The sequence below is a fragment of the Sinocyclocheilus grahami genome, unplaced genomic scaffold (assembly GCF_001515645.1).
Source record: "Sinocyclocheilus grahami isolate Dianchi unplaced genomic scaffold, SAMN03320097.WGS_v1.1 scaffold287.1, whole genome shotgun sequence".
In the NCBI taxonomy this organism is placed as follows: Eukaryota; Metazoa; Chordata; class Actinopteri; order Cypriniformes; family Cyprinidae; genus Sinocyclocheilus; species Sinocyclocheilus grahami.
The window spans coordinates 217,101-243,147 of NW_015505466.1; the positions used below are offsets into that span (position 1 = coordinate 217,101).

At 38.2% G+C, this 26,047-nt stretch overlaps 1 protein-coding gene across 1 annotated transcript; it reads right to left on the bottom strand.

Annotated features, from left to right (window-relative positions):
* Window positions 1-20,703: 20,703 nt before the first annotated feature.
* On the bottom strand, window positions 20,704-22,613 carry LOC107600608 (frizzled-9). The gene has a single exon (XM_016292544.1). It carries the CDS (start codon window positions 22,586-22,588, stop codon window positions 20,843-20,845), a length of 1,746 nt encoding a protein of 581 aa, XP_016148030.1. The 5' UTR covers window positions 22,589-22,613; the 3' UTR covers window positions 20,704-20,842.
* Between the last annotated feature and the right edge of the window lie 3,434 nt (window positions 22,614-26,047).

Consider the following 26,047-nt stretch of genomic DNA (forward strand, 5'->3'; position numbering starts at 1 on the left):
CCATTTTTCACATGCATTAATTCAATGGCGTTCTCCCCCAGCACAGGTCCCTGAGCTCAGCCAGCTGGCCAGAGAGATTCCTGAGAATACCCATGAGTCCACTGGAATGTGCCGCTGAGGTCGAGTTGTGTCTGTTCTGTCTTACTCAGCGCACTACCATTCCATCAGAACTCGGTGTGTATCTTTAATAATCCCGTATATCCCCTTGTAAGCACTTGATTTTTCCAGCCAAAATAAAACAATCAAACTCGTTTTATTTACATATTGGGTTTCAGTTTTTAAAATGACTGCAGAAAATGTGTCCTAACTCTGCAAATCAGATTAGCAAAGCGAACTGAAGACCTAAAACTTTAGTCCACAGGGTTTTTTTTGAGAACCTCATCTTGAATAGCATCAACCAACCAGCTAACCTCCAATTTTCTACTCAATGTTCTACAATCAAGTTTATTTTCTTAAGTTTATTCTGTAAATGTATTCTATAACAATCAAGTTTGAGTGATGATTTGACATAAAGTCGGTTTATGTGATTTATTAGTGCTTTAAAAGTCTTTAAACTTTCATTTTATCCTCTACAGTATAGTTCTTCTAAATGTAAACACTGCTACATTTGGCACATAAAAGTTTCATACCAAAAAATGGCCCAAGTCCTTCATACAATATAGTATGATGGATTAGGCACAGTTTGTTCCAAATCATAGAGCTACATTGAAAATATTGTAAAAGGTGCCTGGACGGAGTACTGGACGGAGTACTGTAAATCTGGTGGATTTTTGACATCTGTCTACGTGCTTGCATTTTGGCTGAATATTTACCACACCCCTTTCTGCTACAAAACAAGTTCTATGTCTGTCATCATAGGATACAATTTTATGGTGTGCCAATATGTCCCAATACTGCTTTACTTCATATTTATTACAACTATGTATTTTACCAGTGAATGTGGTATGTACTTTTCATGCCCACTGGAAATATACAAATTAGGGTGAAGCCACATTGTCGCCCATTCCAGCCAAGAACTACCACTTAGACAGACAGGGGCTGTCTGGCTGACATGTGTAAAAAAAATAAAAATAAAAAAAAACACTGACCAGATCATTTCTATGTAATGAAAAAAGGTTGAGTAAATCTGAAATCAAGGCCATCACATGCAGTGTTATACAGCATGCAAGTGGTAACTTATTTAGCGGTGCAGATATATCCGAGTCTAAGGACAGAATTGTCTTCCATTCAAGGAAAAAACTTCCCATTAGAGCTGTAGCCTTGACATGTTGCGAGGTATTGCTTAAGTTTAAATCTTTGCTCAAGGTCCTTTCCTGGTCTTGTTCCCCTTCTCTTATCATGATTATTTATCCAATAAATGCAAAAATATAACTTAATAAGAAAAAAAAAATCAAACAAGCATAACAAACTGCAACATGCAGCAAGCAGCAAACTTTTCATGGTGGAATTATAAAAATCTGTTTATCCCATATTCCAGAAGCTGCACAGTGACCAGCCAATCAGACTGGAAATAACAGATTTCATCAGCTCGTGTATTGTGGGTTTGTGAGTCTAAAGGGCATCACACACTGAATACAGAAGGTGGACAACATCCATCCATCCATTCTCCAAATCGCTTGTCTTTTCCAACATTTCATTCTAAACACCCTGGTTGGATGGCTAGTCCATCACATGACTAACATGCACATTCACATCTACGGTCAATTTACTATTGATAGTTCACCTCTTGCACATCTTTGGATTGTGGGGGAAACATGCAAACTCCATCCATGCAAACTCAGAAATGACTTGAACAAGGGACCTTCAATGCTTCCCACTGAGCCACCATGGGGCAATGAGCATTTCTGGCACTGAGCCATGGGAACGGAGCGGGGCCGGTGGAGTGAATGATAATGAGGGACACCTGCGCCACTCACTGGGTCTCGAGTCCCACAGAGGAGCTCCGGAAGGATTAAAGGAGGAGTGACGACACAGAAGATTTAGTTCACTAACAACTAACAGTTATGACGTAAATATGATTTTAATTGACTATAATCAATCCTAAAATTCGGAATTAATAACTTACTTTTCACGTCATCATTCGCATGTACACTCAAGCTTCAAGGATATCCCACTCTTGTCCAGTTTTGATTCAAGTCAAGTCAAGTCACCTTTATTTATATAGCGCTTTTAACAATACAGATTGTGTCAAAGCAACTGGACAGCATTAATTAGGAAAATAGTGTGTCAATAATGCAAAATGACAATAGTAAACACTAATTTTTCAGTTAAAGACAGTTCATCACAGAGTTTGGGCGCCAAATACACTTGTGAATTCACTGAACTGTTAACTGGAGACTTTCTCTGACTGAATCATTTGAATTAGTGAATTGTTGACTAGAGAACAGTGGCAATACCGTCCAATTCATGAATGAATCATTCAGTTTGGTTTGCGAACCAATTTAACAGGTTCATTGAAAAGAAACAGCTTGTTCATGAATCAGACACCACTATCAGGTCTTAGAGCGGGTAACGATTTTTCCAGTTCAAAATTCGAGGAACACTTCATTAAGAAATGAAGTGAAGTTAAAAGTATGATATTATGTTTTGGAATGTAGTGAAGTAAAAGTCATTTTTTTTCAGAATAAAAATTGTCTGATAAAGTATACAGAAAAGTATTTAAATACTTTTACTGTCCACCACTGACTTTGGTTCTCAGCAAGACCAAGAGCAGTGAATCTAGAATCACAACTAGTAGTGACTCAGAATTCAGCTGACTAGTAGTTCTTTGACAAATTTGCTAGTAGACTGTAGGTTTTTGTCTGTCTTGACATAAAGTCTGCAGCAAGTGGACCAAAATGTCTTCCACTGTTTTTGCACAAAAAGAACATCCACAAAAAAGTAATTCCAGGACAGAATAGTTTTCCTGCTAAAATAAACAAATCAAGATATCCAGCTTTTGAGGGGCAAAGAGACAGTGCTGTTGAGAGCCTGGCATCTTTTGTCATAGCTGAGCATTAGTGGTAAGTAACAGCTGAGAGAATAGAGGGTATGACATGGAAACAAACAAGACATGGCCCACTGTCCTCTTCATCTGGCCTTGGTTTCCTGCTGACAGATGCGTTAAAGGGACATTGCAGGCCCAGAGTCTGGCGCCAAACTGTTTTATGGCCCGCTGGGTGAGATCAGAACTTTCCTCAGGGTGGATGAAGGAGTTACAGGAGCACGGCTACTAGACCGAACCACTTGACCTGTCAAGAGTGGAGGGTGTTTAAGAGGACTCCTGTGGGACGCTGGCACATGTTGCCATTCCCATAAACACTCGAGCAGATGGAGTCTGCATCACCACTGCGCAGTTGATGCTCTTGGAATTGTCACAGCAATTGTGTAAAGTCACGCTGTGTGCGTGCGAGTATGCTCAAGTGTGTAGACACTTTCAGAGGCATTGTTTACATTGGTATAATAGGAGCAGACGACATTCCAGGGTTCATATTAAGATGAGTGTGTCCTTGCTTGTTGGTATCTGACCTTAAACGTACATTTTTGGTACCGTTTCAACTTTCAGCCACATGATGCCACTCTATTTCAGCTCTGGTTTCAACGTCCTTTCATGCAACATAGCAACGCCTTTACAAACATTCATACGGTGACATTTCACATCATCAGCTGCATCCGTGAAGGACAATACTCAACTTGGGAGGAGAACACGATCACTATATCTGATGAGGGAGGAGACTATTATTGGCCAAAGCTGGCACACAGTGGTCCTGATTGCTTTCAAGTAAAGCAAGGTGACTGATATAGCAAGAATATAAGGACGCTATCTCACCTGTTCCCAACAAACAGTAGTCCTGTTCTAAACACTTGCCATTGGATGAGACAGAAATTGACATATCGGTCTACTCAAACCATCAGAGAAATGTACTAAAAGTGCCACATAAACAGCAATTTAACAGCACAGAGAGACAGCAATTTATTTTTACAATTAATTAAAAAGTAATATACATACACACACACACACACACACACACACACATATATATATATATATATATTCAAAGTAAAATAAAATATAATATTAAATATCCTATTTTTAAATGAAAAAAATGTAATTATAATATAACTACAGGGGGTTTCTTCAACGTGAAAAATGCAAGCAGCTCCCAAGTGGGTCAGGTTTGCAGAAGCATGTTATTTCTAGCAAATTTGTAAATTGATGCCACTGCTGTCAGTACTTGTGACCTTTGATATACTGTATGTTGCTGTGCTTTAGTCTAGTTCACACCCATGTTGTTAGCCAACACAGTCAAAACTAATATAATGAACACTTGCTCTGGGACACATTTTCTAAAGTATGGACTCTTTATATAGAACTAGATTATATGGGGAAATATCTAGCTTCAAGAGCTTTTACTGTCCTTTCAAGTACAACAGAAATGTCCAATTCTGCTCTTGGACAGCCACTGTCCTGCCGGTTTAGCTCCAGTCCTGATTAAACACACCTGAACCAGCTAATCTCTGTATCTTTAAGATTACCAGGTTGCATTTCCTCTTCGCTTTAAATCATTCATTATCTTCTCCAAGCTCTTGGAGAGTCCCTGACGCCATTTTGAAGTGCGTTCCACTTTATCAAGTGGATGATGGAACTTTATGTGGACAGATACTTGACCTCTCGATTTTGACAGAAGGAGCAAGTCTAAAATAAGGAATAAAGCCATATTTAAATAAAGTCATGAGGAAAAAAGTTGTAAATAATAAATCAAGTTCACAGTGAATTTCAAATGATCAAGGGCTTAGGCCGTTCCAAGTTGTGGACACTCATTCAACATAAGCAATAACATACATCCGAGTCCAAAAAATGGAGGAGATAGCAAGGGAAGGGCATTCAAATTTGAAATGGAACACAGTCCGAGTAACATTCAGGTAAGTGTGTTGAGGCAGTTGGAGTTAAACACTGCAGGACAATGGTCCTCCATGAGCAGGACTGCACACTTCTAAAGTATGGTAGTAACCACTAACCTGCATATAGTCTACATCCCAGCCTTTACTGGTTTGTGCGTCTTGCATTGATTACTAGAATAATTTCTCAGAAATGAGTAACAAATAACTGGCAGACTGCTGAATAACTGCTATCCAAGATAAAAACACTGTAGTCGTTTTGGCGAGTTTCTTTCTTTCTTTTCTTTTTTTTTCTTCTTTTTTTTAATCATTAAATTATTTGGAGTATATTATTCATTTTATATCATGTTTGCCATTTACCATTAATTTTTAGGTTTTCATTCCAGAAATGTCTGAGAAACTGCTCATCCATAGTTTTTAGCAGATTGCTTACATTGCTTCCTGTTACCTTGGCGGTTATCACAATTTTATTCAATACAAACCAATGAAGGTTCATAATAAGCCTTATATAAATTAAAAACATGAATATGAAATTAAACAATTGGGAACAGAGAGGTGTAACTATCCAAACAACACTAATACTGAAACCCATCTGCTTCACAAATACATAAGCGCATGAATTATAGGGGTCATATTTTGCTAGGTCTTTTGAATTTAGCTCGATGTGTCTTCTGCTGGGGTTCATTGCTGTTCAAGCAGCCTACCTTTTGAATAAGAACAAGTTCACCAAAACCACTAATCAGATCATACGTGACAGGCATACACCAGAAGAAGGCCAATGTAACAGAGTAGATAGTCCCTATGTGAAATGCTGATGCAAAGGGGTTAGATTATGGCCACATGTGCTTAATTTAGCTTAGCCAAAAACAAATACTGCTGGCCTTCTGCTTTTCCCAGTTACTCAGCACTAAAGCAGGGTGTGCTGGTACAGAAGAAACCACATCCTTTTGGACATCATTGTACCGGAGTCGGCACCTGTGAGAATGCTATTGGCATCGTCATCTTCCTCCCACTTCCACTCCCACTGTCTGTCCTACCAGTGACCTGAAAGGCGGCTGTGAATTGACTGAGGAGGGTTGGTATATGAGCTCATGTGAGGAGGAACTAATCACTCGATTTGCCAAAGTTTGTCAGGTGATTTTGAATGAGTTCTGCATTACTCTTTTATTGTAATATACTATTAACTGTGTTAATCACTTTACTTGAATTATATTGTCAAATCAGACAGCAACATCAACTGAAGTCTATTAGCTTATCTAAAAAAAGGACAAGCATTGATATGATCCACCCCAGCTTCCTGTTAAAACACTGGAAAGAAAACTCATCAAACTTTAAATGGCTTATACTTTCATCTGAAAAGAGGATTGCATTGAAAAACAGCTGTATCACAGCAAGTATGCAAGACCTTGAAGCAAGCATGGCATGCCAATAAGGAGAATGACTGAATGCAATGTTCATCCTCCGTTTCAGTGATGCGTGAGTCATGGGCTGTTGTGAGAATGAGATCATGGCAATATTTCTTCATAATCAGCAGCAGTGCGAGCTCCAGCATACTCCACTGATCTGCGGGGGCAGACAGGCACGCGAGGGAGATCACGATGCAAACAATGGTTGCTTTTTGCAAGTGGGAGTGTTCCAGATGGTGGTAAAGAAGGTAAAAATGTATGTGCACAACATTGTAATTTAACGGGGTAGTCTACCTCAAATCTTAAAAGCAGATTTTTGTACTTGCAGGTAATACAATATTAATAAACTAAAAGACCTTAAAGAGAGAATACTTTTCATGTTTCTTATCAAACTTACAGTAAGCACACTTTGTAATAATGTCAAATTAAAAACTTTATACTTTAAAGTTGTGCTTTAAAGAAATAGACTTATTTTGATTTGTTGACAAGTATTCTAAAGCCAATGTAAAGTACTTGATTATAATTGTAAATGTAGTGTTATTTGGTATAACATCATTACATGTGTAATTACAAATATAAACATGTCATATAAGTTTCATTAGAAATGACATTATAGTGTATTTAGTTCACCTTAAATTCTTGTGAGTATACATTCGACACTTAAACCATATTTCAAATACAATTATAATTTTGTGGGCAGCGCGCCGACATACAGCGCCGCTGCGCTTTGGCCGTCCCGTGTTTGAATCCCGATTCGAGGACCTTTCCCGACCCCGCCCCCTTCTCTCTCTCCCACTTTGCTTCCTGTCATGTTTGATCACAATAAAGGCAAAATGCCAAAAAATAAATCTTGAAAAAAAGTTAATTACATTTCTAAATTACATATAATGATGTCCTACCTAAGTGGGTAAAACACTCTAAAGTGGAATTCATTGCATTTAATATAAATTTAAACTGTTTTCATTTAATTATAAATTTCATGCAATTAAAGGTACGAAAACATAGGCCTATATTAAATTCACACTGCAGTATTTTTTTTACAGTATATTATTTCTATAATAAATACTGTTTTTAAAAGTATGCTAAAGTTATTTTAAAGGTGCACTAGTAGGTTTTGTTGTTGTTGACAATGACAGTGGCCCTAGACTTTATACTAACACCTATAAGTGTGGATGCAGCATGATGCAAATTTTCAATTCAGGTTGCATTGAAGAAATAAAAATTTTTCTCATAATATACCATGCAAATGAAAGTGTCTGATAAAAGGAGGGATATGCACAGAGCCGATCCTAGACTTCTGGGGGCCCTACGCAAAACTGTGTCGGCGCGGGGTGGGGAGTGGGGGTCTGAATGTCGAGAAGCGGTGTCTCTTCCGCGACTCAGTACGCTTTCAACTCGTTTTTTCTTTTTTTGTCTCGAGTAAGACACTGTATGACATTCACGTTACATGATTTGACTGAATTTTACGTAGAAAGGGTGACAGCTCACCGCATTAAAAGAAATTATTCAAAATTCAAATTCAAAAACAAAACTAAAATAAAATCATCATTGAGAGCAAGGGGGCCCCCTGGTGTTTCGGGGGCCCTACGCAGCTTGTGTACTTTACGTATAGGGAGGATCGGCTCTGGATATGCAAATAAAGCAACTTGACATGGCAGCAAGTATGAGTGGTGACCCACCTTGAGTTGAATTAAACAGCCACTGTTTTCAAGGCCACTGAAAAGAATTAACTCATTACTCAATTAGCTAATTTTAAAAAACATTTGTTAAAAGTACTATTTTTGAATTAGAAATGACATTATAGTGTATTTAGTTCACCTTAAATTCTTGTGAGTATACATTCGACACTTAAACCATATTTCAAATACAATTATAATTTTGTGGGCAGCGCGCCGACATACAGCGCCGCTGCGCTTTGGCCGTCCCGTGTTTGAATCCCGATTCGAGGACCTTTCCCGACCCCGCCCCCTTCTCTCTCTCCCACTTTGCTTCCTGTCATGTTTGATTTCATATGTTCCTGTCATGTTTGATCACAATAAAGGCAAAATGCCAAAAAATAAATCTTGAAAAAAAGTTAATTACATTTCTAAATTACATATAATGATGTCCTACCTAAGTGGGTAAAACACTCTAAAGTGGAATTCATTGCATTTAATATAAATTTAAACTGTTTTCATTTAATTATAAATTTCATGCAATTAAAGGTACGAAAACATAGGCCTATATTAAATTCACACTGCAGTATTTTTTTTACAGTATATTATTTCTATAATAAATACTGTTTTTAAAAGTATGCTAAAGTTATTTTAAAGGTGCACTAGTAGGTTTTGTTGTTGTTGACAATGACAGTGGCCCTAGACTTTATACTAACACCTATAAGTGTGGATGCAGCATGATGCAAATTTTCAATTCAGGTTGCATTGAAGAAATAAAATTTTTTCTCATAATATACCATGCAAATGAAAGTGTCTGATAAAAGGAGGGATATGCACAGAGCCGATCCTAGACTTCTGGGGGCCCTACGCAAAACTGTGTCGGCGCGGGGTGGGGAGTGGGGGTCTGAATGTCGAGAAGCGGTGTCTCTTCCGCGACTCAGTACGCTTTCAACTCGTTTTTTCTTTTTTTGTCTCGAGTAAGACACTGTATGACATTCACGTTACATGATTTGACTGAATTTTACGTAGAAAGGGTGACAGCTCACCGCATTAAAAGAAATTATTCAAAATTCAAATTCAAAAACAAAACTAAAATAAAATCATCATTGAGAGCAAGGGGGCCCCCTGGTGTTTCGGGGGCCCTACGCAGCTTGTGTACTTTACGTATAGGGAGGATCGGCTCTGGATATGCAAATAAAGCAACTTGACATGGCAGCAAGTATGAGTGGTGACCCACCTTGAGTTGAATTAAACAGCCACTGTTTTCAAGGCCACTGAAAAGAATTAACTCATTACTCAATTAGCTAATTTTAAAAAACATTTGTTAAAAGTACTATTTTTGAGGTGTAAAGTGGAAAAATGCTGCACCTTTATCTTAAAGAAATTTACAATAATTATAGGTTTTTCTGCAAGTTTGGAGATCACTGTGAAATAATAAATTTAATTTACATTACAATGGTAATACATATATGTATAGCGTGACTTTTTTTAAAAGCTTTTACAATGGACAACACTGAAGGTCATTACTATTCATCATTGTTCTGCAGAATAATCATGGAAAATTTAATTTTAGAAGATAACAAATTAAGCCAAGAGAATGAAATTTCACAGTCCTATTGGGCCCCACAAAAAAAAATGACTAGCCTGCCTCATTTTGAGACAATTTAATAACCATTCACTGTGAAATAATAAATTTAATTTACATTACAATGGTAATACATATATGTATAGCGTGACTTTTTTTAAAGCTTTTACAATGGACAACACTGAAGGTCATTACTATTCATCATTGTTCTGCAGAATAATCATGGAAAATTTAATTTTAGAAGATAACAAATTAAGCCAAGAGAATGAAATTTCACAGTCCTATTGGGCCCCACAAAAAAAATGACTAGCCTGCCTCATTTTGAGACAATTTAATAACCAATTGCTTCTTCCTGAACTGGCAAGGCAAGTGAACTGGCCAAGTCAGGGAAATTAAGCAGTCCGAGTCACTGTTTGCATGTTCATATGTGTGTCTTGTTCCAGGCTTTGGTGACGCCAGCCAGTCCAAAGAGCTCCAGGGAAACCAGTGTGAGGTGCCAATGTACCTACTTCACTAGTTTTAGGGGGGGTAACCATTAGCATATGCCCCAGTTGGGGGTTTCCCGCTTTATTGGACTAGTGTGTCTCATCTCGCTAATCACAAGCGCACTGACACAACTACCATGGGACGCCTGTTTATGAGCTTTCGTTGTAAACAGAGATCCATATAAAAACCATGTTTCGCTAATGTTACTAATTAGGCACTTTTACTTTCCCATGGGTTTACTCCCATTTACAAGAGTACACACTATACATTTTCAGCCTTAAAGTAAAAACAGTGCTATATTTTCTTTTGTCTATGCAGTTTTTAAACATTTTTCCACTGACGCCCGTTTGTCTGCGAATTGTAACTGTGACAGAATCCATAAAACGACCAAATCCATTTGTTTATTCATGCAACAAATACAATTAATGCAATTTTCAGTATCTCACTCAGTATGTTCAATTTATTTGAAAGTACCAGGCTCTATAAGCTCTGAACTAGCACTATGAATTATTTGAAAACTACTCTTTTCAATATAATTTAGGTTTTGTATTAAAATAAATGGGCACACAGGAGGCCTGAGATTGTGATGGTGGAGCGATCCTGTACAATCCCAGTGAAGTGTGCAAGATGGCAGTAATCTGCTGTATGCTTCACAACAAAACACTCCAGAACCAACCGGTAAAACTGAGAATTGCACTGTGCAAATTGTGTTCAAAACTATATTTTTTACCTTGGTCCTACAGCTGGACACTACTCGTTGTGATACTTATAATTTTCCATAGCTTGCAATGTGTGTGTTGGTTTTAAAGTGCAAAACATACTATGAAAGTAGGTGATTGCAAAACCTTGAAGCTACACAAATGCCTCTCATGGTTTCACCTGCAGGTAGAGACGTCTAGATTTGAAGAAATGCTTTATACTGAAGCTGTCAACCAAACAAGGCAAAGGAAGAAATTGTAATTCCATTTGACATGAAAAGCACGATAATAAAAAGCTACCCAGACTCCTCATGAATTATACCAGCATACTTCTTCCTGGGTTTAGTGTGAAAATGTATGATCTCACTTTGATGTAATTTTACTTCTGGTTCAGGTTGACTGGTTTCTCGATCATTCTCTCAAATCCAGTTTGTTTGCTTTGTATGACGGAGATGAAATCAACAGTAGGTCATAACAGAAACCCATTGTCACAATTCACTCAGAGCACGGAACGAGGAGACAGCTTCAGACCACAGTCTTTTAATAATCCAAACACAAGGGGTACATAGGAGACACAGGAACTCATGGAATGACGTTCGAGGACCGACAAACACTAACTGAAAGGACTGGGGCTTTTAAACACTGGGTGATTGGGAAAACACAGGTGCAAGGAATGACTAATTAAAGGGAACACGGCACACTTGGGGAGGGAAAACACAACACAAAGAGTCCAGGGGCGTGACATTACTCCACCCTCCCGGAAGGTGCGTCCTCGCACCATAGAAACAACATGGGGAGGGGAGTGGGTGGGAACTAGGGAGGAGGCTCAGGAGGAGGACGGACGCCCGGGAGGGGGCCGGCAGACAGATTCCAGGGAGGAGACGACAGAGGGAGGAGCCAGGGAGGAGACAGGAGGGAACCGGAGCAGGAAGAGCACAGCAGGACCCAGGCCACAGTCATAAAAGTGGCCCACAGTGGAGCCGATGGAGGGAGGAGCCATGGAGGAGGAATGGCCACCGACTCCAGGGGGCCGACCAACGGCAGCGGAGAAGGTGGTGGAGGAGACCGAGGCGGAGACGGAGAGCCAACGAGCCAGGGGGATGCCGAGGATCTGGGGGGCCAGGGTGGAGCCGAGGGCTCTGGCGACCAAGGTGGAGGCGGAGATCCGGAGATCCACGGCGGAGCCGGAGCGACTGTGGACCAAGGTGGAGCTGGCGGGAGGAAGGAGCCCAACGGAGCTGGTGGGACAGAGAGACGAGGTGCAGCCAGTCCAGAGGCAATGGCGGGTCGACGCCCGACCTAGGTGGAGTCGCAGGGACGAGGGAGCCCGGTGGAGCTGATGGATCGATGGGTGACGGTGGAGGTGAGGGAACAAGGAGCTGAGGTGGAGCCACTGGGTCTACGGGCCGAGGCGGAGTCTGGGCCTCGGAGGCTGAAGGCGGAGGTGAGGGAGACTCCAACCACGGTGACGCTGGAGGATGGCAGTCCCACGGGGCTCGCACCGCAATGATGGTGGGCTGAGGGTGAGTAGAGGGGCTGCCAGCGGTGGAGGAGGCTGGAGCGGGTGGGAGGGCGGTCATTTTCGAGGAGCGGGCACTGGAGGGCGCTCTTTCACTGGAGCCCTTCCTGGGCGGAACTGGGGATCAGGAGCCCTTCCTTGGCTAAACTGGGGATCAGGAGTCCTTCCTGGGCTGAATTGGGGATCAGGAGCCCTTCCTGGGCTGAACTGGGGATCAGGAGCCCTTCCTGGGCTGAACTGGGGATCAGGAGCACTTCCTTCTTTGTTCTGGCACTTATGTCCTGCCATAGTCAGCTCACCCTCAGCCATGATGCAGGGGGCGGAGCTCCTCTCCGCGCTCACACCGTCCACGGCATGCTCCCTTGTGTTGGGCACTGTCGCCGGCTCTCGCACCTGGTCTGACGGGTTGGGCTCAACTTCCAAGGCAATCCTCTGCTCAGTTGCTTGGCTTTGCTCTGGCTCGCGGCAGGAAATGGCTCTCCGTCATCGGTGGGCTCAGGCTGATGCTCCGTACCGCGGGGAGATGGTGGGCTGGGCTCCGAGTGAAGGGATCCATGGGGACACAACAGAAAGAAAAACACTGAGAAAAAAAAACGGAAAACAAACAGAGGGGAAAACACCGAAGTTACTGTTTTGGTCGGTCCTTCTGTCACACTTCTCGGGAGACAAGGAGCGAGGAGACACGGAGATAGCTTCCAACCACAGTCTTTTTATAATCCAAACACAAGGGGTACATAGGAGACACAGGAACACATGGAATGACGTTCGAGGACCGACAAACACTAACTGAAAGGACTGGGGCTTTTAAACACTGGGTGATTGGGAAAACACAGGTGCAAGGAATGACTAATTAAAGGGAACACGGCACACCTGGGGAGGGAAAACACAACAAAAAGAGTCAAGGGGCATGAAACCCATAAGCAAAAAGGCAGATTGGATATGTATTTAAATGAAGAGAAAAATGTGGATCAGTAATTCATAAAGGGTTGCTAGACAGCAGTGTTGGGCAAGTTACTTCCTAAATGTAATACATTATATATTACTAGTTACTGTCTTTTGAAAGTAATTAGTTACATTACAATATTACTGTCTCTGAATTGTAATGTGTTACACTACTTTTGAGTTACTTTCACCAAAATATCCACAGAAGTTTTATAAAATGCCAAAATGTAGGCTAGTTCATTGCTGCTCATTCTACATCCAGTGGAGGGTAATTAGGTCTATATAGCATACAATTATAAAATCATATTTTGATACCGGTATGTATAGGTCTACATTAATGTTACGTTGTAGTTTAGGTTAAACACAGATAAGCACAAACCGCGTTATTACATTCATAAATAACACCGGTAAATAAAGCGAAATGTTATAATGTACAAACAATAAACACAATACCTAGCCTATAGGCTATTTTGAATGGTTTCAGCAGAAAACAAGAATAAAAAATATAAGTTGCTAAACAAGCCAAAACGAATTCAATGCGAAACTGAAAGCAAACGGCGCTCTCGCGCAGACTACCTCTCTCATTCGGCATTCATACATTTAAATGTGTTCATATTTGCGATGTATTTGAATGCTAAACTATTATTTATTATGTAAACCAGGCTTACTTAACGCGCTTAAAAAACATCCTCGTCACATGAGCAAATGTGTGTTTGGCCCGAGCTCAGGCTGAACGGCACGGATTGTAACTACGCAGTACGAACTATTTAAATTAACCAGTGTATCTATATGTTTGGTTGACTGTATTTTATTCTGATAATGAACAGGCTGCAACGTTTGCAAAGCTGTAGGCCTATGTGTGTGCGTGAGGCGCCGGCGTGATCGAACAGCGGAAACAAACAACAAAAATTTACTGAAAATAACAGGAGTGTGTACATCTCACAAACGTAGAATCCGTCTCGGCAGTCATCTCAACCATCTAATAGGTTGTTTGCAATCACGTGATTCTAATGACGCGCGAAATGCAGCTGGAGGGCAGGAAGTGATTTTTCTCTCCATAGAAATCACTAGCAGAAACTCCAAATGCCAGTGTTTTGCATTGTTTATGGATGCTCAAATCGGACAAACCGAGAAACCACAAGGAGCTTTTATCGTGTACAAAAATGTGTTGCTCATAAGGGGGAAAAATTCAAGAATTTGCTAGCCTCCCTTCTGAGGTTTCTTTTCTCAACACTCCTCAGCGCTGAAAGGGAACACTCGATGCTGATTGGCAAATTTTTTTACCAACAGAGGCACGAGAGCTCAGCTCTCCCCCGGCCTCCCCCTCCCCTTCTCTATCATTAGCGGTTGTAATTACATCAGCAGATTCGGCACATTCGCAACAGAAAAGCGGCGCTTTCACGTTATGTTATTACAACTGTGAAATTACAAACAAAAAAATACACATTCTGAGACATGAACTGAAATGAATTGTGAATTTTATTAACATTAAATCCTCCTCCTCCCATTTTCACCTCAAAGTTATGGGGAAGCTGTGCCTCCCCTGCCTCCCCCGACGAGCCGCCACTGCATGCAGCAAAGTTTCAGGAGTGACATATATCCCGCATCCCTCATATAAATACGGGATTCACTTTCGAAATAGCTTGTTTACAATCAGGGTTAGTTGCTTAGCCTATATCCATCGCATTAATGGCAGGCACGTATTTCAATTTAGTTTAAAAACCTTTACAACATAAGGATCACGTCCAACATGTTGTGAATATCAATACCTTTCTCTTGTAATAGTGTGGTGGTTGAAGAGAGATCCCCTCATACGATTGTAAGGGCGTTGGGTGTGCAGCAATTCAATGAAAGTGCTATATATATATATATACTGTATATATAAATCCATCATGCCTACAACAGTGGCCTACATTACCGACTTTCCCGTATCTCATCCGTTCTTTTTCAGTCACTCCTGAAACTTTGCTGCATGAACAGGCTATGTAGCTGTTGGTCCTGTTAGCGGCACGTAAAACAAAACTATTCAAATTCTGAATTGATTATAGCCTGCCTAGAAAGCGAGCAAATAGCGCTTCCATATAATCACTAAAAAGCTGTCACTCACTTCAATTGATCACAATCTCACGATGTTCCTTTATAATCAGTGAAGCTCTCTGAACTGCAAATAATATCTTGTCTACGTGTGGCGTTTAGCACTGAGTGAATTCTGACTGTCACAATGTGTGAGAGGTGGCAGCCCAATCTATTTATATCTTTATAAATATCTTAATATATTATTATATCCTATAATAACCATTTGCACACACGAGCATTATCCGGCTTCGCTCCTCCCGACCGCAGACACAGGTTTAGAAGCCACTTTTTCCTGCGTTTTTCAATCAATTTCTTGACTTTTCCCCACTTATGAACAACACATTTTCGTACATGATAAAAGCTCCTTGTGGTTTCTCGGTTTGGCCAATTTAAGCATCCATAAACAACGCAAAACACTGACATTTTGAGTTTCTGCTAGTGATTTCTATGGAGAGAAAAATCACTTCCTGCCCTCGAGTCATCAGTGACGTCATGTGCAAACAACCTATTCCAGCAACAGAAGATATTTTACCCGCCAAATTTTTTCTCTGGTGCTGTTTTGCAGTGTTGGTAAATTCACCACTTAATTTTGAGTTAAAATATGTTGTTGTAACTTGCGTTACTGAGATTGTAACGAGTAATAATATTAGGCCTACCCAAATTTTATTAGTAATGCGTTATATTACTGCGTTACAGCAAAAAGTAATATACTACTGTAATATTATTACTTTTGTAATCCGTTACTCCCAACACTACTAGACAGTACCTAACAGTGTTTTTTGAAATCTGCAGGAATGTCCTCCTCACTATCAGGCCATTCGTTTTGAACTCCTGTGATGTTATCCAGATCGCTGTGGTGTAAATCTTCTGTGAGAAACCAAAGAATGTGATAACAGAGTCATATAAAAACTCATACATTTATCAAAGAGAATAAATCAAGTTTTAACAACTCCTTTTTTGACCTTCTTATAAGTGAGTATAATTCATCTCATAATTATGGAAAAAAGCAGTAAATGGTCTGAAAAAGACAATTACACTTTTAAATATATGAATTTGCATTATCAAAATGTGATCTGTAAACAAACAAACAAATCAAATCACTTTTCTACATTTTAAATCTTTATGTTGTAATAATCTTTTGTCACGCTTTAAAGAATTGCACTAATTTTCTAAGGCAATAGAAATAATTATGAAATTATTTGGGTTACACTTTATTTTAAGATGTCCTTCTTACAGTGTAATTATACAATTAAGTACTGATTAATTAACAACAAATACATACGTGACCCTGGAACACAAAACCAGTCATAAAGGTCCATTTTTTGAAATGGCAATTTATACTAAATAAATGAGCTTTCTATTGATGTATAGTTTGTTAGGATAAGACAATATTTGGTGAGATACAACTATTTGAAAATCTGCAATCTGAGGGTGCAAAAAAATCTAAATACTGAGAAAAACGCCTTTAAAGTTGTCCAAATGAAGTTCTTAGCAATGTATATTACTACAGGGTCACATATAGGATTAGAATTAGGGTTTGGTTTAGGGTTAGTTGTAATTATGCATACTTACTGTTACTACTACACTGCACTTTAACACTGAACTACTGTACTGCTACTTATGACTGGTTTTGTGGTACAGGGTCACATATAGGATTAGAATTAGGGTTTGGTTTAGGGTTAGTTGTAATTATGCATAATTACTGTTACTACTACACTGCACTTTAACACTGAACTACTGTACTTCTTACTGTAGTAACTACAGTAAGTAGTACAGTAGTTCAGTGTTAACTAAAGTGTTACTAAATCAAGTCCTACTTGTGTGTCAAAAAGCACTCTTACGATCTAATTGCATTTAATATAAAACTTTCTGAAAAGTTATTTTCCATAAGTGTCTTGTGTGCAAAGTGTATTTCTTTTTCACTGAATGTCACCCATTACTAGCCCTGCAAATATGAAAACCGTGACAAATTGTACAGTTTTAAGTCCAATGTCAACTGTTTATCAAAAGCAAATAGAGAACAAGTGTGTGTGTGTGTGTGTTTAACACAAGCGAAAGGCAGAGCCGTTGGGCAGCTGGGACGTGGCTGTGTAGATAACACTCACGGCTGAGACTCAAGCATTTTGGTGGAAAGTCCTTTTGGTGACAACAGCTTCTCAATGGTCTTTTACCATAGCCTCATTTCCACATCAAATGATGAGGAATGGGATACTACCCATGGGGTAGAGAGTAATGAGCACCACTCCTTTATTCTTGTTCTCGATTCCTCTGGCTTCTTTAAGAGGAGGGAAAGTCCCAGATGCTTTAATGATCCTCCCTTTACCAGACACATAGCTTCTCCTCCAAACTAGCAGACAATTACAAGGCTATTCTATCTTGTCCATTCTCAAGCTCACTTACAAGCCCATTAACATTCACTTGATAATGGACTCAAATGGCAAAAAGGGTTTCTTTTGACTGTGCTTTGCCTAAAATAGAACTAAAAGCCTTAAACATCAAGGTGTACAATGGAGCCTTTATGGCCTGGGTTTTGATGAGCAAAATAATGAACTGTATTGCTGTTTAAATGGAAAGCTTTTTTTCTGCATAAATGCGGTGGTGTCGTACAACTACTTCAAAAACATGCATGTATAGCTGATCTTGGCAGATTCTACATAACAAATATGGTCTTTGTGTGTATTTGAGCAGCAGTTCCATGGGTCGTGACAGGGAATTGAGAACATTAGCTGTAATATTGGTTCAGTTCTGCTGTTATAGGACTCTGATCACACACTTTTTAAGGCTCAAAACATTAGGAAACACTGAGGTCTAATTGATTACCAGTAAAAAAAGACAAACTAAAACTGTAATTCTAGCAATGCATTGATGCTACATTACTGAAATTACTGAAATCTTCTTTATATTTCAATTTTTATCAAGATTTAAGGTAAAATAGAGCACTCTGGGAACTAAAGTGCTGTTTAACCACTCTACCATGGTAGATAAAATTATTTAATGTATTACATTTATTTAATAATTTATTAAATATGATTAAGTATATATAATAGAAAAATTTAAATAATTAAAACAATTAAAATTAAATAAATAGATTATATTTATAATTAATTAATTAATTAAGCAGCACAACTTTTTTCAATGCTTATAATAATATGAAAAGCTTCTTGAACACAAAACCAGCATATCAGATTTCTGAAAGATCATGTGCCCCTGAAGACTGGAGCAATGACTTCAGAAAATTCAGCTTTGCCAATACAGGAATAGATAACATTTGGAAATATATTACTATAGCAAACAGTTATATTCAATTGTAATAATATTTCAGAATTGTATTGTTTTACTGTATTTTTGATCAAATAAGTGCAGCTTTGTGTGCATTAGAGACTTCTTTCAAAAATATTTTAAAAACATACAGACCCTGAACTCCTTAACGGTCATTTAAGTACAGTTGTTCATTATTAATTAGTAATATCAGTGTTTCTGGAAATTCCTGTTTTTCCCCCCTGTGCATGATAACTTTTATGGATATGCATGAACTTTTATCATGTTTCACGACACATTTATGGATAGTTCATACTGAAAAATAAAATACTGTATATTACCAAAAAACTACACTTACAATCACATCATTTAAAATCAATTGTAATTGCAAAGAATTTAAAAGCCATTATCAACTCAATTCTAATATCCTTGTGTACTGATATTTCTTATACTGTAGACCTGGAATTATGTACAGTACAACAAATATTGTTCCCTCTTATTAAAAAAACTGCTTGTGACACTTCTCAATTTTCATGTCATGTGTGTTTGCATTGTCACTTATAAGATAAAAGTGTCTGCTAAATGAATAAATGTTAATATAACCGTGACTTGCCAGAGAAAACTATTCCATAATCTTGTTAAATGTTAACAAATCCATAGTCAAGAATTATGTTTATGTTTTTTTTTAAACAACAGCACAGCTTTAACCATCTATGTTGCCAAATGAGTAATGTCTTGGTAGTATTTAACAGGAATTAAACATTCATCTTCCAGTATATTAACATTTCATTCAGTTTTTCCTAGTCTGCTGGCTGATGCAGCAGGCTCTGGTTTGTCTTAAGACACTACTGTTTACAAATGCTACTGCACTGTAAACCTGAAAACTGAAAACAGCCATGTGTTAAATTAGGTTTATACAGACTGCTACATGTGGTTAATGCACTGTTAAGTTTAGGCTACAAGCTCCAAGATAAACATGCTTTTTTATGACCAAATGGAACAGCAGTTTATACTCAAACGCCTGAGACCTGCCAAATCATTGGACAATATCTACAAAGGCACAGGAAAAGTGCAAAAGATAAATAAAAGAAGTTAAAATAGTTAATCTAGGTGTATTTAATAAAATACTATATACTATTGCATTTTATATTTAAACAGTTTGGAAATTAAAAAGTAAAGAACTACAATTTCTAAAACCATTTCTTATTCTTTGTCTTACAAATTGATAGGAGCTCATCATTTAAGGTTGCAAAAACCCCCAGCTTTTATGAACATCACAAACACAAATAATGTCAGATATAAGACATGAAAACAGTGTAAAAAGTTGAAACTATTTGATATGAGTTATGTACAGAACTATTCTAAACATATCTCCTCTTCATCAGCCTATGATTTCCTAACCGCAGAATTGTGCATTCAGAAAACAAAACAAAAATTATTTTAAAAAATGACATTTATGTAAAAAATAAAAAAGGTTAAAGGAATTAGGCTAAAGAAACAAGTTTAATTTTTCATAAATTTATAGCATCATTCTCAGCTGACTGCAACTTCGCACTTTAATGGAAGTTGGCTTGGTGGTTTTGTAAGAGGATTTGATAACTGTAAATATAAATGGATCCCGTTGTAACATAATCACTTACTTTACATTTGGTGCTAGACAGATGTGTTAACAGAGAAGTGTTGAGAATTCTGATTCTGATTTTTCAGTATTTTATATTCTTAAATAAATCGAACTGAATGCAGTACTGAATTCGGGTTTGAAATAATACACACTTGGCATAGAAAATTATTCTTATAACCTTAATAAACTTGTTTAATTTTCACTGTATAGAAAATTATTCCTACTAAACTTTGATAAACTTCAAACGTGTTTAAAAAAACATAAGAAAAAGATTTACCTGTACAGTACAACATTTTGCATGTAACACTAGTAAAACTAATCTTTATCACAAAATAAACATATTTTTAAAACTTTAACGGAGAAAACACATCATGATAAATGCTTTATTGCTCCTCTTTTGAGGAAAATATAACATACTGTTAAATTATTTAAAACTCTTCCTTATATACAGTATAGCACATACAGTACAAAACTATACAACCAGCAATACTTAAATATCCACAATAAATTAAAGCATTCTGCAATTTGCTGCATTCATTCCATACAACAAACCTTCCCTTTTATTGAAGTGACCTCTGCTATGTCAAGGAAAGGCTTGTAAAAGCCACCCCTGACAAATGTTGTGACTTTTACCATGATCTGTAGTCGAACCTGAGCATCTCATCATGATATGAGCCACAAAAGTCTGTGCATGGCTCCAGAGAAGAGGCCTTTAGTCTCAAACATGTGTGGGACTGTCTGTGTACATGTCCGTTTTGTTCATGTGAAGTGTCACAGCCGGTGCTTTGTAATGACAGTGGGAGCTGCTGCAGCTGACACTGGAGCAGGGCTTGCGGTTCGTTTGCACGGCCAATCTCCTGTTGCACAACCCCTGCCAGGTCTGAAGTGTCTTTGAGCTCCATACCCAAACCCCGCTAGTGATGCCCACCACTAATGACATGAAAATTTTCAGCATGAACACAGCCACTGTGGGAACCGACAAGTCCAAGGTGCAGTCCTCGCTCCTGCGACCAGGAAAGGACACGCACTTGTTTTCCAGAGCTTTGAACTTCCAGTATTCCATATTGAGCCTTTCATAGAAATAGCATATGATGACAATAGTAGCAGGCACCGTGTAGAGAATGGAAAAGACTCCAATCTTAACCATGAGCTTCTCCAGTTTTTCTGTGTTGGTGCCACCGGTTTTCATGATTTTGCGGATGTGAAAGAGCGCAACAAACCCCGTAAGGATGAAAGATGTCCCAACAATGAGATAACAGGATAGAGGGATCAAGACAAATCCAGTGAGAGCATTACTGTCCATGCTGCCCACATAACACAATCCCGTCAACTCGTCCCCAGCCACCTTCCTCATAGTGAGGATGATTATGGTCTTCACCGCAGGAATACCCCAGGCGGCCATATGGAAGTAGCTACTGTGCGCCTCAATAGCCTCGTGGCCCCATTTTCGTCCCGCTGCAAGAAACCAAGTGAGGGTGAGGATGACCCACCAAATGGAGCTGGCCATGCCAAAGTAATAGAGGATGAGGAAGACTATGGTGCACCCTGTGCTCTCCAAACCCTCCCGGATAATGTAGAGCTCTCCGTTTTCCCGATCGCAAGCAATATTCTCAGCCCCAGCCACCGAGCGGATGATGAAGGCCACCGAGTAGACATTGTAACACATGGAGAGGAAGATGATGGGACGCTCGGGGTACTGGAAGCGCTGCGGGTCGAGGAGGAAGGTAAGAACTGTGAATGCTGTAGAAACATAGCAAAGCGTTGACCACACCACCATCCAAATGAATGCAAAGTCCTTATCTTGCCGAGACCAGTAGACATCCACCGTAGGAGTGCAACGAGGCGCGCATGACTCACTCTTGTCCACGTACTGGAACTTCTCCGGGTTATCACAGGACCGCAAGCCGCTTGAGGTATGTCCGCTCCCTGCTGTGGGTTCCCTGGACCTCGGAAGTACTGGCAGCATTCCCTCACCTTTCTTAGTCTCAGGTTGAGTGTCATTTTCGGGAGCTTCGATGCACAATGCATTCGGGTCGTTGTTGGTTGGCAGCTTTGAGCAATCCAATGAGTCCGGCCATCTAAAACTGAATTGTTCCATTATGGGTGAACACCTCTGTCTTGCCTGTTCACACATAGGACGGCATGCTGGGATAGTGGTGGACACTTGATCGGCGCACATTGGCACATACAGAGAGCACAGGAAAAATCGCAAGTGGACATCACATCCGTACTCCACCAGAGGAGCAAATTCGTTCAGTTTAATGCTAGCTTCCTCTTGGCTTTCATAATTCATGAAGTTGGGCATCCGTGTCATGTTGTAGCCGATTCCCTGGCACAAGGGAATGGTGATGGGTTCACATTTTGATGGACGGCCGCGCTCCAAATCATACGCTCCAATCTCCAGTGTAGATCCAGCAATCATAAGCTGGAAAAGTACAATCACGATCTTTATGTAATGGGCCATTGTGATAACCTCAAGAAAGTCTTAAAATGATTAGTACATCCAATGCCATGCAGATGATATTTGTCTTGTTTTGTTTATAACAGAAATTCAATTCATCCTTCACCATACAGTAACTGACACTGAATGCTCAGTTGTTTTGAAGAAAAAAGATTTCATTTTGGAAATCTTCATTGTCATGTCATTGTCAGCAAATCCATTGTGATTCAGTTTTAAACGTATCCAAAACGTCTAAATGTAAAGGAAGTACTTTAAAAAGACAGTCAGTCCGCGCGATTAATCCGAACATTCAATAATGGATGTCAAAACCAACATCTGGTGCACCGGCACAGTATTTCAAACTTTAAAGCCCTTTACAACACGCTCTTTTCAAAAGAGTTTCGCTCAATTCACCGTTCCCGTTCACATCCACGAGAATAAACTTTCAGTAACCAGCAGGACGGGTTGAAAGTGTCCATTTGTGAAATCTTCCGATGTTATGCGGCTCCACGCATGGAAACAGTGCGCTTCACGTTCACTTCTCGTTGTGCTCTTAAAAACGGGCTCTTGATCAGTGACAGACTGACAAGCTCCTCCTAACACTCCACCTCCTCCACGATACTATAAAAATACAGTCATTCCTCTTCACAGACAGAATCACAGCGTGCTTATACAGAACAGAGCTGCGTTTGTTTACTAGAAAGATGTGTTGAAATAGGCTAATTGAGAAGTCGCCGGATCTGTTAGAATCACTGAACGTTACAGCAAAACAAAACGGATAGTTGACATGTAGGAAAACAGTGACAGCAGTGAAATATTTTCTAATTCCTGTAAGGGAAGTTATGGACATACTCTTTATTCAACTTCAAGATATCAGGTTAAAATGTGTAAAATAGTCATTTTGGTGTTTTGTTTGTTTTCTTAACCTCTGGAGACCCCGCAAAACATTTTAGGGATTTTTTTTTTAAATGTTCATGTCATTACATTGTTTAGAGCATAAAAAAAATGTAAAAAAAAATAAATAATAATTGTTATGATATTTCATTCATAAGTTATGCCACGTCCTTGGTAGAGGACATCGGGACTCAATAAAAAATAAATAAATAAAAAGAGTAAAAAATAAAAACACTTTTTAAATCACCAATACATTTTTAGTTTTCAGGATTTTTTTTCCAAACTTTGCATAAAGATAATTCTCAACTATGTTATAAAAGAATGATTTGATATACCATTTTTCTTTATGCAAAATGTGTGTAAAATGGCCATAAACAGGTTTTCTCATTATATGTAATGTATAGCCTATCTATAAACTACATCTAATTTGCATATTAATGTGTTTTTGGGGCAACATGTAATGAAAAAATAAGTGTAATAATAGGAGTAATAATTGACAAGATTTATTTAAGATAATATTTTTAGATAAGATAATATTGTTATATTTTTATATTTTAGATAAGATAATATTTCATAGGAAAATTGAAATATTAAAAAAATGTTAAAAAAAATAATAATAATTGTTATGATATTTCATTCATAAGTTATGCCACGTCCTTGGTAGAGGACATCGGGACTCAATAAAAAATAAATAAATAAAAAGAGTAAAAAATAAAAACACTTTTTAAATCACCAATACATTTTTAGTTTTCAGGATTTTTTTTCCAAACTTTGCATAAAGATAATTCTCAACTATGTTATAAAAGAATGATTTGATATACCATTTTTCTTTATGCAAAATGTGTGTAAAATGGCCATAAACAGGTTTTCTCATTATATGTAATGTATAGCCTATCTATAAACTACATCTAATTTGCATATTAATGTGTTTTTGGGGCAACATGTAATGAAAAAATAAGTGTAATAATAGGAGTAATAATTGACAAGATTTATTTAAGATAACATTTTTAGATAAGATAATATTGTTATATTTTTATATTTTAGATAAGATAATATTTCATAGGAAAATTGAAATATAATTTCTTTCCCTATTCATGTGTTGTGTCTCCCAAAATAAACATAATATAAAAACATTTTTAAAACATGCTTGCAATAAACATGAAAATAAACATGCTTTTAGTCCCGGTGTCCTCATATGAGGACATGTATGAAATCAACGTCCTGTTTCGTAACAGAAAGTCATATTTTGATTTGAAACCCCATAACATTTTCCTGAAATGTTGATTTATGACACACAGTTTAAAAATTAGTCCGATTTAAATGATAATTACAAAATAGTATTCTATTTCCATAAGAGTGTCACTAAATTAATATCAGACATTTTTGAAGACCAAGGAGAGGGAGTGGTCATAGTGAAACATCCAAACATTTGGTATCTCTTGAAAGCCCTGAATGTGCTCTGTACAGGACATCCAAACTTAAAACTGTGGCATGTATAGTCTCAGAGTCCTTATATGTTAAGTGCCAATGTTCAAGTGTTGAAGTGTGCCTCAACATGAGGTCTTTTTTTTCTTCAAACAGCAAAGTACTGCTGTCACTGTTTGAAATGTCATGTCAAACACAATTGTGACAATGGATCACAAAACCAGTCATAAGGGTCAGTTTTTTAAAATTGAGATTTATACATCATCTGAAAGCTGAATAAATAGGCTGTGACACAATTATTTGAAAATCTGGAATCTGAGGGTGTAAAAAAAATTGAGAAAATGCCTTTAAAGTTGTCCAAATGAAGTTCTTAGCAATGCATATCACTAATCAAAAATTACATTTTGATATATTTACGGTGTGAAATTTACAAAAACTCTTCATGGAACATGCCCTTTACTTAATGTCCTAATGATTTTTGACATAAAAGAAAAATCAATAATTTTGACCCCTACAAAGTATTGTTGGCTATTGCTACAAATATACCTGCGCTACTTATGACTGGTTTTGTGGTCCAGGGTCACAATTATATTATTTTTTATTATTGTTTTACCACAAAATGAGACACTGTATTGCATTATATGATACTAAAAACTGCATTTAAATATTTCATTTGAACTGCTTAAAGATTATTGAAATGGTGGAATGTGATAGGCTATAGGCCTACTTGTATATTACATATATTATAATGTAATATGCTAAAAATATATCTACTACTATACCAAATTCATTTATATCAAGCTGTAATTCACTCTAAAACAGTAGTGTATGACAATGCAATATAAGACAGTTATGTATGTGTTCATATTACCGATACATATAAGTGTAAAATATTCTAAGCATTCCAATATTACTGTTATGTTTTCATTATGTATTCAAGGTCAGAAAGATACACTGTTTCAAATACTTTCAAATGTACATGTAATGTTTCATTCCCACAGTACATTTGAATAAATAAATAAATAAATGATTCCAGCATCCCTGCCACATATTATAAAGGGTTTGGAGAATGGATGGATAAATACATCTCAGACTTCCTTGCACCCTCAAAACCCCCTGTTTTCTTTGTGTGTGTGTGTGTGTGCAGTGACACCAGTGCCATTC

Coding starts and splice junctions, on each gene's coding strand:
- LOC107600608 (XM_016292544.1), bottom strand. CDS start 22,588: ATGGCCCATTACATAAAGATCGTGATTGTACTTTTCCAGCTTATGATT.